The sequence below is a fragment of the Tupaia chinensis genome, unplaced genomic scaffold (genome assembly GCF_000334495.1).
Source record: "Tupaia chinensis unplaced genomic scaffold, TupChi_1.0 Scaffold000333_1, whole genome shotgun sequence".
Taxonomy (NCBI): domain Eukaryota; kingdom Metazoa; phylum Chordata; class Mammalia; order Scandentia; family Tupaiidae; genus Tupaia; species Tupaia belangeri.
This window is the reverse complement of record NW_006159827.1, coordinates 1,638,464-1,651,576: the sequence shown is the minus strand read 5'-3', so window position 1 is coordinate 1,651,576 and position 13,113 is coordinate 1,638,464. Positions and strand designations below refer to the sequence as shown.

Genomic DNA, 13,113 nt, shown 5'->3' with positions numbered 1-13,113 from the left:
GTGATGTGATTTCTCGCTTTCTGTCTCTATGTCTCTCTCTGTCTGTCTGGCGAGCGCACGCACTCTATAGCGAAAAACCTCTCAAACAAAACAAAACAAAAAAAACAATGATCCATTTATCGATGGATAAACACATTAAAATCTATTGAAAGATAGACTTATGGCCAAGTAGATGAGTGGGTGGGTGGGTCTAGGGGTAGGTAAACAAATGGATGGAAATATATGGAGATGGGTAGGTGGAGAGATGGATAAATAGCAGACAGGTGATTGGGTACAATAATGAGGGATGACTTGGGAGGCGTGGGTAAATCAATACATGGGTGGATGCATACAAGGATAAGCAGGTGAACACATGGATGATCGAGGTGACCATGAGACCGGCACTCCTGTGTCCCTACAGGGAACCCCCTGCAGCCTACCTCCCTGCACTACATGAGTCCCTACCAGCTCAGCGCCTATGCCATGGCCCTGAAGGCAGTGGGAGAGATCATCCAGGACTACGACAGTGACAAGCTCTTCCCAGCGTATGGCTTCGGGGCCAAACTGCCCCCAGAGGGACGGATCTCCCACCAGTTCCCCCTGGTAGGTACGGGCCAGAGCTACTCTCTGTGCCCTGGCCTCTGGCCCACCCAAGTCGATGAATTTCTTGTATTTCCATTTCTTGAAAGGCAAGGGCCTGCAGAAGATGAAGAAGCTCTGAGCAAAGAGCGGGGCAGGGCTGGGTTTGTAGGGGAGCATGAAAGGGCCTGATGGAAAGAGGAAGGAGGCAGCCAGGATCAGAGCACTGCCCTGGGTGTGTCCCGGCTGGGCTGAGCCTGGCAAGGCATCTTCTTTGACAGAACAACAATGATGAGGACCCCAACTGTGCGGGCATCGAGGGTGTGCTGGAGAGCTACTTCCAGAGCCTGCGCACCGTGCAGCTCTACGGACCTACCTACTTTGCTCCTGTCATCAACCAGGTGGCCAGGTAAGGGTGCACAGGGGTGGGAAGGTGTGGAGACCCAAACTGGGAACTGACTCCCCAGGGACAGTCAGGGCCCCTCTCGGATCTGCTTGGCCTTTGGAGAGAAGGGGAAAGGTTCAGTGTTGGCAAAACTGCTACAAAGAGGTCACATAATACCTTATTGTAGGGCAAAGAGGGATTCAACAAACTACCGCAAACCCGCTCCCTGGGAATGACAACCTAGGCCTTGCGTTTGGATAAGAGAGGGAAGCGCTGGTAACACAGTGCTGAAGGCGTAAGCCTCAGCATCAGACCAGGGTGTGACGCCAGCTCCACTACTCACTAACCATGTCCCCTTAACCAACCTAGCCTCTTTAAACCTCTATTTCATTGCCGTAAGGCAGGGTAATAACGGATGGCAATAGCAGCTTCTTTATTAGCTATAGTGAGGTTAAAAATCATATAACAACGAGGGCCAGCAGGTGGCATGGTGGTTAAGGTGCTGGACTCCCACATAGCCAACTGTGGTTCGAGTCCCAAATCCAGCGGCTTAAAACTCAGGCCAGGCACGTATGTATCCATGCCCAGAATCCCAAAAGGGGGACCAGCAGGTGACGTAGAGGTACTGGACTCCCATGTGATTCAAGTCTAGGACCCGGTAGCTTGCAACTCAGGCTGGGCGTGTGTGTATGCATGCCCAAGATCCCGAGAGGAAAATGGGGGAGAGGGGATTACAGCATGGCCATCCCTCCTGGGGGGTGATTTTTTGCTTTCTGTCTCTCTGGTGAGTGCACACACCCTATAGCAAACATCTCTTTCAAAAAAAAAAAAAACAAAAGGTGATGGAGGAGAAGGGATTGAAGCTTGACTGTCCCGTGGTGGGTGTACTTTTCCACTCCCCTCCTCTGTCTCTGTCCAGTGGATGCGTAAATAAAAAGGTGACGTAATAGCGCTGTGGAGCACGTCAAAGACAGAGCACGGCGATAAGAGACCGCCCGGTACTGCCCGTGGGAACGTGGCCGCTCTCCGCAGCCTCTCCCGTACGTACTCAGACCGGCCGTCAAGTCACCTCGACCATGTCACTGCTGATTTTTACACTGATATTGCAGTTAGAGTACATTTCTGTTGTTATTACACAGACTTCTTAAATATCATCGTGGGCAACTGCAGCGATCCGTTTAGTCACTCATTTAGTGAACACTTAGAAAGGGCAGTGTGCTGCGAGGCTGGGCCCCGCCGCCAGACCCAGCGAAGTTCGCACAGTAGCTCTGTCAGCCACTAGCTGTGTGGCTTTGGTGAAGACCCGTAACCTCTGTCCTGGCTCCTCACTGGTAAAATGAGGATGGGGTGTTGTGAGCGTGGCTTATGTAGGTCGAACACTTAGGATGCCCCCGCGCACCCCTAGCACTCTTAGGTGTCGGCTGTGATGGGGCTGTTACTGCCATTACTACTAGTCGGAGGGCATCCGTTGTGTGCTCAGCTCTCTGCTGGGGCACTGGAGACCCACAGATGAATCGGATCTAGTTCCTGCCCTTGGGAACTCCCGGCTTGGTGCAGGAGACAGAAATAAATCAATCATGGCCTTCCGGAGGCCAGAGCTTCCCAGGCTTCTCTAGCAGGTCGCCCGTCAGCAGAGGCAAGGGACTGCATCCTCCTGGGAGAATCAGGGCATGACAGAGAGCGGCGAGACCGAGACTGCCTCTGAAGTCTCCATATTTCATCCTAAAGATGCATGCCAAGTGTCTATTCTTCTCACATTGGTGTCCCTGTTTGCTTTCGCTTAGGGGGAAAAAGGTGTTTTAAATGTATTTGCAGTCATCTAGCTGGAGCCATCAGATCATGTAGGAGGACGGAGATACCCTGTATGCTGGGGGACCCTCTGGGGGTACCCTCAGGGTATGAGGACCCACTTTAGAGGAGCAGACAGCCCACCTTGCTGGGCGGGGCCGTAGGCTAGCAGATGGAGGGAGACTGGGGGATGGGGGGGGACAGAGGCCTGCCCCAGAGGGGACTGCTCGGCCAGGTCTACAGGGCAAGCTGGACTTACCAGAGAATGAAGGGCAGAGTGGACAGGTAGCGAGGACGGCGTGTGGAAGCAGACGGACGAGCGGCAAGGTCGGGAAACCGTGGGCAGTTTCGGTGGCCAGGGTCGCTGTGTGTGTGGAAGAACGCCCAGAGAGCGGGGCCAGTGGAGAGCGATGGGATCAGAGCTCGGAGGGCTTGAGGCCCAGCTGGTCAAGTCTGGGCTTGGATCCCAGCTTCCCCACCCCTTGGGGGTACGACGCAGTGTTTCAGCACTGCATTTCCTCATTTTAAAAATTGGAGTAGGGCCAGCCAGTGGCGTGGTGGTAAAGGTGGCCAAAGGGGAAAGGCTAACTGCACAGTTCAAGTCCCAGGCCCAGTGATTCGAAAAAACACACGGGGTGCTGAAATCCCCACAGGAGGGAGAGCTAGAGGAGAAGGGGGTTGCAGCATGACCGTTCCCCATGGAGGGGGTGCTCTCTCACTTTTTTCTCTGTGTGTGTGTCTCCCTCACTCTCGGTGTCTCTGACCACGAGCCCTCTGTAAATAAAAAAAAAAAGAAAAGAAAAGAAAAAGTGCCTCCCTCACAGAAAAGTCACGAGGGACAAATTAGGTCACATCTGTCCAGCGTGCACCTGTGATTTTGATGACCCCAGGGAGTCAGCAACGGCTGAGTGGGCGGCTGGCCTCCCGCGGGCCCCCCACCCGTCTCAGCTGCTCCCAGACCAAAGGGCCTTGGGAACGCGAGGCATCGACAGGGAACTGAAGAGGCGCCTCCTGGGCCCCTAGACCCTTCCGTGACGCCCGCTGCCTCCAGCTTGCAAATGCGTGCAAGCCGCCCCCACTCACCTCAGCCTCATCTCTCCTCATCTACATGTGACTCCTAGAATACGTGACGGGGCTTCAAAAAGTTGGTGGGAAGTGTGTACTGTGAAAAAACTTCGCATGGAGTGCAAAAATGTTGTACCAAAATAAACTCATCCCCCCGATCCTAAGTTTTTCATGAACTTTTTGAAGTCCCTTTGTACACTCTGTTGGTTTGTACCTGCCATTCCCTTTACCTCCCCGCCCCTGCCAGCCCACCCTTCCTCCACCATCACCTGGCTAAACCCCACTCTTTTTTTTTCCCTCTAGGGTGTGTGCACTTGCTGGGGAGAGACAGAGCGACAGTGAGGGGGAAAGTGAGCGATCATTCCCGAAAGGGGATGGCCATGCTGCAGTCCCGTCTCCTCCATTCTCCTCTTGGGGGTTTTGGTCATGCACGCACACCTACTCAGTGCGATCTTAAGCTACCAGGACTGGGACAAGGTCCATGCAAGTCTAGCACTTTAACCATCACGCCACTTGCTGACACCAATCCCACTCATTTCTCAGGGCTCAGGTTTCAGCCGTAAGCGCATGTTAGCAAAGCTCCTCTCCCCTCTAGGACAGCATCCCTTTCTCTGCTGCATGCCCAGCACCCAGCTTGTACCTCACAGGCAGGCATGCAGTGACTGCTGAGAAATGAGCAGGAGGACGTACCAGGCCAGGCCCATGAGGTGACTGGGGCCAGAATTCAGAAGGGGAAGGGTCTGCTAAGGGGATCACAGTCCATTCCCATCCTGGGCCCTCAGCAAGCTGAGCCAGAATTACGTGAATTCTGCATTTTCACCAGACTCGAATCTTTTTTTTCTTTTTGGAGAGGTTTTTGCTATAGGGCGCGTGTGCTTGCCAGAGAGAAACAGAGAGACAGAAAGCAAGAAATCACCCCCAGGGGGGATGGCCACGCCGCAATCCCTTCTCCTCCATTGTCCTCTCAGGATCTTGGGGATGCACACACACGCGCCCAGTGTGAATTTAAGCCACTAGGTCTGAGACTCGACCCGTGATCGACTACATGGGAGTTCAGCAACATAACCATTAGGCCAACTGCTGGTCGACAACTGTTGGTTGTATTTTTTCTTTTTTTTTTTTTTTTTAACTTTTTAATGTTTTTGCTATAGGGTACATGTACTTCTGGAGAGAGACAGTGAGGAAATGTGAAAACTCACTTTCCAGGAAGGATGGCCACACAGCAATCCCTTCTCCATTCTCTTCTTGGGACTTTGGCCACATGTGCATGCGTAACCAGTGTGGTTTTCAGGCCTCCAAGTCCAGGGCTCACACCATCGTCAACCACATGGAGGTCCAGCACCTTAACCACCAAAGCGACCTACTGGCTGCTCATTTGACTTTTTGAAATCAGGCTCAAACACAAGTACTGGGCCAGTCAGGTGGCACGGTGGCTAAGATGGCTGATCCCACATGGCCAACTGATGGCAAGGGAAGAGGGCATGTTAAGGGATGGTGGCATGGTCATCCCCCTGGGGAGTGATTTCTCGCTTTCCCTCTCTCCCCCTCTGTCTTTCTCGGGCAAGCACACGTGCACTATAGCAAACTAAAAAAAGAAAACAAGGGGACCAGCAGTTAGCATAATGGCTATATCGCTGGACTCCCACATAGTCGACCGCGGTTCGCGTCCCAGACCCAGTGGCTTAGAACTCACGCCGGGCGCGTGTGCGTGCGTGCCCAAGATCCCAAGAGGAGAATGGAGGAGAAGGGATTGCGGCGTGACCATCCCCCCTGGGGGGTGATTTCTCACCTTCTGTCTCTATGTCTCTCTCTGTCTGGCAAGCGCACATGCCCTATAGTGAAAACCTCTCCAAAAAAAAAAAAGAAAACAAAAACAAAAAAGCACAGCACTATCCAATATAGCTCTTTACAATGACACGACTGTTCTGTATCTGTTCAGTCCAGTATGGTCTTCACCAGCCACATGTACGTGGATAGTGAGTACTTGAAAGATAGCTATAGTAATCAAGGAGCTGAATGGTAAAAATAACATTTATTTTATGATAGAGAATGTCTATGTGAAAAAGAGAGCAGCATTTTTTTTTTTTGGAGAGTTTTTTGTTATAGGGTGCGTGCGTTTGCCAGAAAGAGACAGAAAGCGAGAAATCACCCCCCAGGGGAGTGGCCACACAGCAATCCCTTCTCCTCCATTCTCTTCTTGGGATCTTGGGCACGCACACACACGCACCTGGCATGAGTTTAAGCCACCAGGTCCAGGACTCAGACCGCAGTCGACTACATGGGAGTCCAGCGACACAGCCATTACGCCAACTGCTGGTCCCCGGTCCTCAGGATCTTGGGCATCTGTATGTGCACTTGGCAAGGATGCAGACCCAGATCAGTCACGGGGCTTCCAGCACTGCAGACTGGCAGGACGTGGGCTGCACCACCTGGGCTGGGCCAAGGAACTGAATGTTTCCTTTAAACTGGGGCAGCCAGACGTGGTTAAGCTACCTTACTGGGTGGCTCTGCTCTGCCCTTCCCAGTTCACCCAAGGTTTAAGACCGGAAGTCCAGAGTCCAGGGTCCACCCTGCTTTCATGTCCTCTCCAGGCCTTGTTTTTCCTCATGTGTAAAATAAGGGGACTGGACTCTTCTGAAGTCCTTTCCAGATGGAAAAAACTGTGGATTCAAACACTGATGTTGAGGGAGGGAAAGGAGCTCTGGGAGCAGGTCGACCTGCTGGGGGACACATTAGGGGAGCCTGCAGCCCAGGTGCTGGAATGCAGTCAGCAGAGGGTAGAAGGGAGAGCGAAGAAATGGGTGAGACAAGGAAGGAAGGAAGCCTCAGCCTTTGCTCTTGCTCTTTTATAACATCAAAATCTTCCCAGGGATTGACAGCCCCATGTGACCTGGCTTCTGTACCCCGTCAGCCACATAGTCCACTCTGCTCCCCTCACCTGTGACCTCTGGGTATGGTGGGCTTCCTGCTGCCCAACCACAGGGCCTCTGTCCCTGCTGGCTCTGCCTGGAACAGTCCCCTCCTTCACTTAGTTTCTCCCCCATCCTCCAACACTGCTTCCTTAAAGGAGCCCTCACTGGGTCTGCACCAGGTCAGGCCCACTGCCACGGCAGCGTCCCCTCCCTTCACAGCACTCACCCCAGTGGTAGTCTCACCTCTGTGCGATTCTCGATTCTCGGATTAACATCTGCCTCCCTCCGGAGGGTCTGCGTGGATTTTCCCCACTTTGTGTGTCTTCCATGCATTTCTGGAGGGATGCAGGCAGGGGCAGGCCCCAGGTCTGGTGAGGGAGCAGGGACTGTAGAAACCCCATTTCTCGCCCAGTGCTCACACACTGGCTGCAGAAGCATGGGGTCGGGGGCTCCCTGGGCCTCGCGGGTTCTCAGCTGGATTCTGCTCCTGGCCTCTCCTCCAGGGCTGCCGCCAAGATCTCCGACGGCTCTCAGTACTACGTCCTGCTCATCATCACCGATGGGGTCATATCCGACATGACGCAGACCAAGGAGGCCATCGTCAGCGTGAGTCTGCGGGGGGGCGGCTTGGCAGGGAGGGGTCGCTGTCGGCACTGCGAGGGGAGGGGCCGATGTGTTACCCTGCTGTGCGCTGACACGTTAGCCTGCCGGTGTCAAGGATGTTGGCAGAAGACACGACTCCTGGGTTACAAAGAGTGTTTTATTCCCAGCAAAGCCAGCAGCTGGTTTATCAGCATTTGCTGAGTCTCTGAGTTCCAGCTCTCACAGGATGATGTCAGGAGAATCGGAGGACACCTGCACTCACTGGGGGCTGCATGACAGGAGAGGAGTCCTGAGCTTGAGGGACCTGCATCTTTGGGGTCAGCCAAGTGGCCTGATGGTTAAGGCAGTGAGATCCTACATGGCCGACTGCACAGTTTGAATCTTGGACCCAGCAGCTCGAAAAACACACAGGCTGCATGTGCATGTGTGCCAGAAATCCTGAGAGGAGAGTGGAGGAGACGGGATTGCAGCATGGCCATCCCCCTGGGGAATGATTTCTCTCTGCCTCCCACTCTGTCTCTCCTCCCAGTGAGTGCATGCAACCCATAGCAAATTAAAAAATAATAAAAAGGAACCTGAATCTTTTATACTGGGCAGTAAGCAAGCCTGCTCTTTGTTCCAGTGGGAGTCCTTTTTAAAAGTATACTAGACAGGGGGCCAGCAGTTAGTGTAATGGCTATGTCACTGGACTCCCATGTAGTCGACCACAGTTCAAGTCCTGGACCCGGCAGCTTAAACTCACGCCGGGCATGTGTGCGTATGTGCCCAAGATCCTGAGAGGAGAATGGAGGAGAAGGAATTGTGGCGTGGCCATCCCCCATGGGGGGTGATTTCTCGCTTTCTGTCTCTCTGTCTCTCTGTCTGTCTCTCTGGCAAGCACAAGCACCCTGTAGCAAAAACCTCTCCAAAAAAAGAAAAACAAACAAAAAAGTATACTAGACAGTAAAAGAGTTGCCCTCTGCTTTCAAGGCCGGATGATATAAACATTCTTGAAGAAAACAGTCTGAAACAAAGAGAATTGGTGCCTCTGTTCGCAAGGGATGCAGCAACATCTCTCTCACACACACACACACACACACACACAGACACATACACACATGTACACACACACATGCACATACAGACGTGCACACATGCATGCACGTGTACACACATACACACGTCTCTCAGTGTCACCTCCCTGGTTCCGGCCGCCTGCCCCAACTGCTCATGCTCTCTTCCCACAGGCGTCCTCCCTGCCCATGTCTATCATTATTGTCGGAGTGGGACCAGCCATGTTTGAGGGTGAGCAGGATGAGGGCTACGAGTGGGACTAATAATGGGGGAGGCCTGCCTCACAGAAAAGGCAGGATGGATCCCCCGCTGGGACCTCTGCTAAGTTCAGACCTTCTCTGAACCCGTTTCCCCATCACAACGAAGGCCGGTACTACTGATATGCTTCCCGGGATCCCTGGGAGGGTGGAATGGAGTGTGGGGGCGTGATGACTCCCTACCAAGGTCTAAGGTCTGTAGGATTTCCCGTAACCACCGGGTGTTCTTGGGATTACTCCAAAAGGAAGCTGAGGTAGGGGGCAGCGTGGGGGGCCTGGCCAGGCCATCGGCTGAGGGGTGTCTCTTCTGCAGCGATGGAAGAGTTGGACGGTGACGATGTGCGTGTGTCATCTCGGGGACGCTACGCGGAGCGGGACATCGTCCAGGTAGACCTTCCCCGGGAAGCCTGTGCAACTGAGCACGGCGGGGAAGGGAGTCACCCCTTACTGCCGTCTCAGCCTCCCAGGCTGCCCTCGCCCCTCCACCCTGGCTCCTTCATGTGTTCTGACCAGAGTTGGCTGCGGCCTAGGTAGTTCCATGCAGCGGGGCTCCCCCAGGTCCCCGCTGTGTAGTGGAGGCAGCCAGTAACACACAAGCACACAGCACACGGCCCATTAGATGGGAACACGTGCTCTGGAGGAACAGCAAATGCCCCTGTGGGGGCCTAGACCACAGGACCGGATGGGTCCGGCAGTCAGGGGCGGCTTTCATGAAACGACGTTTGAGCTGAGACCTACAGGAAGGTGTAAGCTGACAGGCAGAGGAACACCGTGTCAAAGGAGCCCCGTGGCTCCAAACTGGCCTGATCGAGCCGAGGGCAGGAGCCAGGATCACACTGAGCAAGGGGGAGCCCGAGCCTCGCTGGACATGGCGGAGATTTGGGGTCTGGTTCTAAGCACGTTGGAAAGCTCTTGGAAGATTTTACGTAGGGGAGGGGTGAGGTGGTCAGACTGGCTGTTTAAAAGATCTGTTTGTGGGGCCAGCTGATGGTACCGTGGTTGTGTCGCTGGACTCCCACGTGGCTGACCCTAGTTCAAGTTCTGGATCCAGAGATGGAGATAACATCGTGTGTGTGCATGCCCAAGATCCTGGGAGGAGAGTGGAGGGATTGTGGCATGGCCATCCCCCTAGGGGGGGATTTCTCACTTTCCCTCTCACTGTCTCTGTCTCTCCAGTGAGTGCAAACACCCTATAGCAAAAATCTCTAAAAAAAAAAAGGAAGGAGAGAGAGAGAGAGAAAGAAAGAAAAAGATAGAGAGAAAGAAAAAAGATCTGCTTGCTACTTGGAGGGTGGCCCACAGCAGGCGGGAGAGGAGGCAGGAAGATGATTGGTGAGGAAGCCTCTGAAGAGAAGAGGGCAGTAAGATTAAGGATCTGGAGGAGGAGGGAAGGGGAGTGCAGAGAAGTAACAATTCGAAAGATACTTAGAAGAAACTGTTATAAGACTTGATGATGTGATTATTCTGGGATGGGGAGTGAGGGAGGCTCCCAAGATGACTCAGTTTTCTGGCCTGAGCAACTGAGTGACGGTCTCATGTACTGGGAAGGAGAAAGCCAGGGAGATTTGCCTGCCAGAGCCAGAATTTGGTGTGAACACACTGGGTTGAGGTACCCGTGACAGCTGACGGAAGGTCGCACGGGCAACTCAGTGTGTGTTTGGGGACCTTAATAAAGAGGTCAGGGATGGATATGTAAGTGTGGGAGTCATCAGGAGATGGTTCTTGTCCTTCTTTTTCTTTTATTCTTCTCTCTCCTCTTATCAGCCCCTCTCCTGGGCCCCCACCCCTCCCGGTGCCCCTTCTCCCTGGTTCCTGCCCCTTTTTTCCTCGGCCTTGCCTCCTTCCAAGTCCCTCTCCTTCCCCTACCCGGGACCTCCAGGGAACAGTTTTAAAGTCATGAAAGTGTAGAAAATCACCGAGAAGGGGGACCGGCAGGTGATGTAGTAGTTAGGCACTGGACTCCCACATGGCTGACCATGGTTCGGGTCCTGGACCTGGTGACTAGCTTTCTCACTTTCCCTCTCTCTCTCTCCCTGTGTCTCTCTGATAAGCACATGTGCCCTGTAGCAAATTTAATTTAATAATAATCACCAAGAAGGAGAGTTGAGAGACAGGAGGGACCAGGTTTAGAGAGCGGGTACACCAGAGGAATAGGAGGTGGGGAAGGAGCTTCCAGAAAGGCCAGAGATACCCAGAAGAGTATGGCGGCAAGAGTGGGATGTGTCCCGGAGTGTCACACAGAACGGAAAGCTAAAGAGGTTACGTCAAGCACCGTGAGGCCCACTGGGCTGATTTAGCATTGGGGCTTTGGAAAGAGATGCAGGGGCTCAAAAAAGCCCTTCTTCTCCTGCCCCGCACTCTCCTGGCCACGGCCCACAGCTGCCTATCTGTGCCTGTCCCAGTTCGTGCCATTCCGAGACTACGTGGACCGGTCGGGGAACCAGGTGCTGAGCATGGCCCGCCTGGCCAAGGACGTGCTGGCTGAGATCCCAGAACAGCTGCTGTCCTACATGCGCACCAGGGACATCCAGCCTCGGCCCCCACCCGCTGCCAAGTCCAGCCCGACCCCAGCTCCAGAGCAGCCCTGAGGAGTCCATGTAGCCAACGCCCCGCAGTCTGCTCGCCTGCTCACCCGCTGCTGCTGCTGCTGCTGCTGAGAAAGCCAGAGGCACCTGGAGCCCCGGCCCTCACTGGGAGAGCCAGCTTGGAGGATCGGTGCTGGCTGGTGCGCCCTCCACCCCTCACCCGCAGAAGGGCTGGCACCATTGCCGCCTCCCCGCCTTCATGCCAATAATAAAGCTGATCTTTACTCCACCTGTTTCATGGGTCTTGGAGAGGAAGATGGGGTACCCAGGGCCGGGACCACACCAAGAGGGAGGAACGAGATGGCTTCAGCCGGGGCTCATCCCCATCCCGACACATTCACCTGATCACTCCTTCATACGATCTTCAGCCACTTTAAGGAATAAATGGAATTTTGTATCTGTTTACATTTTCCCCCCTCGTTAGAGAAGCCTATAGCTTTACTCAGATTTTCAAGGAAGGTTCCTGATCTCAAAAGGGGTTAGCTTTAAAATAACTCTGCTTCGATCCATGTATTCCTCTTTTTTTTTTCTTTAGAGGTTTTTGCTATAGGGTGCGTGCACTCGCCAGAAAGACAGAGAGAAACAGAGAGACAGAAAGCAAGAAATCACCCCCCCGGGGGGATGGCCACATTGCAGTCCCCTCTCCTCCATTCTCCTCTCAGGATCTTGGGCACGCACACACGCACCTGGCGTGAGTTTAAGCCACTGGGTCCTGGACTTGAACCGCAGTCGACTACGTGGGAGTCCAGCGACATAGCCATTACACTAACTGCTGGTCCCGATTCTTCTTCTTCATCTACTTATCTCTTCCATGAGCCAGAGAGACAGAGACAGCACCCCTAGCAGGAGTTTTGATGCTGCAGCCCACCCCTATCCTCAGCCAGTCCCAGATCATGGGCACTAGGGTACTCAGGGAGGTCTCTGGATGCAAACCGGGAACCTTCCCACGTGGGTTGCCTTTGCAGTTACTGTTGTACTATTGTCCAGCCCCAAGATTCATTCTGATTTTTTTTTCAATTGCCAGAGGGCAGGTGTGCTCACCAGACACAGAGAAAACGCCCTTCAGTGGGGTGTGGTCATGACACAATCCCTTCCACAGGCCTAGAGTGTTTTTCAAGCTGCCAGGTCTAGGATTCAAGTAATGCTTGGCCATGTGGGACCTGGCTCCCCTAACCTCTAGGCTATGCGACTGGCCCCTTATTCTCAATGTTTGGAATGAGGATGATAACAGGTAATACTTTCTTTGAGTAGTCACTACCTCTCAGACATCATGCTGAGTGATTTACAAACATCACCTCATTTAATCCTCACAACCACCCTGTGAGTTAGATACTCTATCTCTGCTTTACACATGAGAAGACAAGTTCAGAGAAGGTAAGTCCCTTGTTAAAAAGAACTCTTCATTTTGACCTCAGATTCCAAGTTCTGAGTCAGCAAACATCTTCCTGGAGTGTCCATTTTACTGAGATGTTTTTCAGAAAACATGTATTTACGAGAAACATACACATTTTTATGGTTGAATGAAAAGTTTTAAGATAAAATAGCGGTTTTCATATGGCTTAGACCTGGCCCCAGAAGCCCGGAAGACCCTTTCATGTCCCTCTTTGATGACAAAACCGGAGTACTGTTTAACAGCGATGTCAAATGAGCTCGAGGAGGACTGAACAACTTGCCCACGTTCACGTGGCTGGGAGGGGGTGGCCCGGCCACACTGATGCAGCTCCGCGTGTTCTGACACCGTCTTCCAGCCAGCGCGTAGCCATGCGGCAAATCCTCGCCCACCCGCAGGCTCCCCGGCAGGGGAATCCCCCAGTTCCCCGAACACACAGGCCGCCGTCCCCCGCCAGCCCCTTCCTGCAGATCGGGCCCTTCCCTCTCGCCCCTCTCTACCTTTCCCGAGCGCCTTC

The 13,113-nt window shown here is 53.5% G+C and overlaps 1 protein-coding gene and 1 long non-coding RNA gene across 7 annotated transcripts in view; one reads left to right on the top strand and one right to left on the bottom strand.

Annotated features, from left to right (window-relative positions):
- CPNE9 (copine family member 9) overlaps nt 1-11,455 on the top strand; it is a 26,323-nt gene extending 14,868 nt beyond the window's left edge. For 2 of the 6 annotated variants that reach the window (XM_027773249.1, XM_027773248.1), the window contains exons 13-18: nt 401-582; nt 840-967; nt 7,212-7,314; nt 8,538-8,595; nt 8,935-9,008; nt 11,024-11,450. In XM_027773249.1, the coding sequence (XP_027629050.1) occupies nt 401-582; nt 840-967; nt 7,212-7,314; nt 8,538-8,595; nt 8,935-9,008; nt 11,024-11,209 (731 nt within the window). In that variant the 3' untranslated portion in view covers nt 11,210-11,450. Of the gene's footprint in view, nt 1-400; nt 583-839; nt 968-7,211; nt 7,315-8,537; nt 8,596-8,934; nt 9,009-11,023 lie in introns of all 6 variants that reach the window. The other 4 variants (XM_027773246.1, XM_014589138.2, XM_027773247.1 and 1 more) reach the window with 4 other exon arrangements.
- On the bottom strand, nt 2,002-7,216 carry LOC114008420 (uncharacterized). The gene is made up of 2 exons (XR_003549951.1): nt 6,952-7,216; nt 2,002-3,095 (listed from the first exon to the last, which is right to left on the bottom strand). It is a non-coding gene; the product is annotated as an uncharacterized LOC114008420 (long non-coding RNA).
- Nucleotides 11,456-13,113: the final 1,658 nt, after the last annotated feature.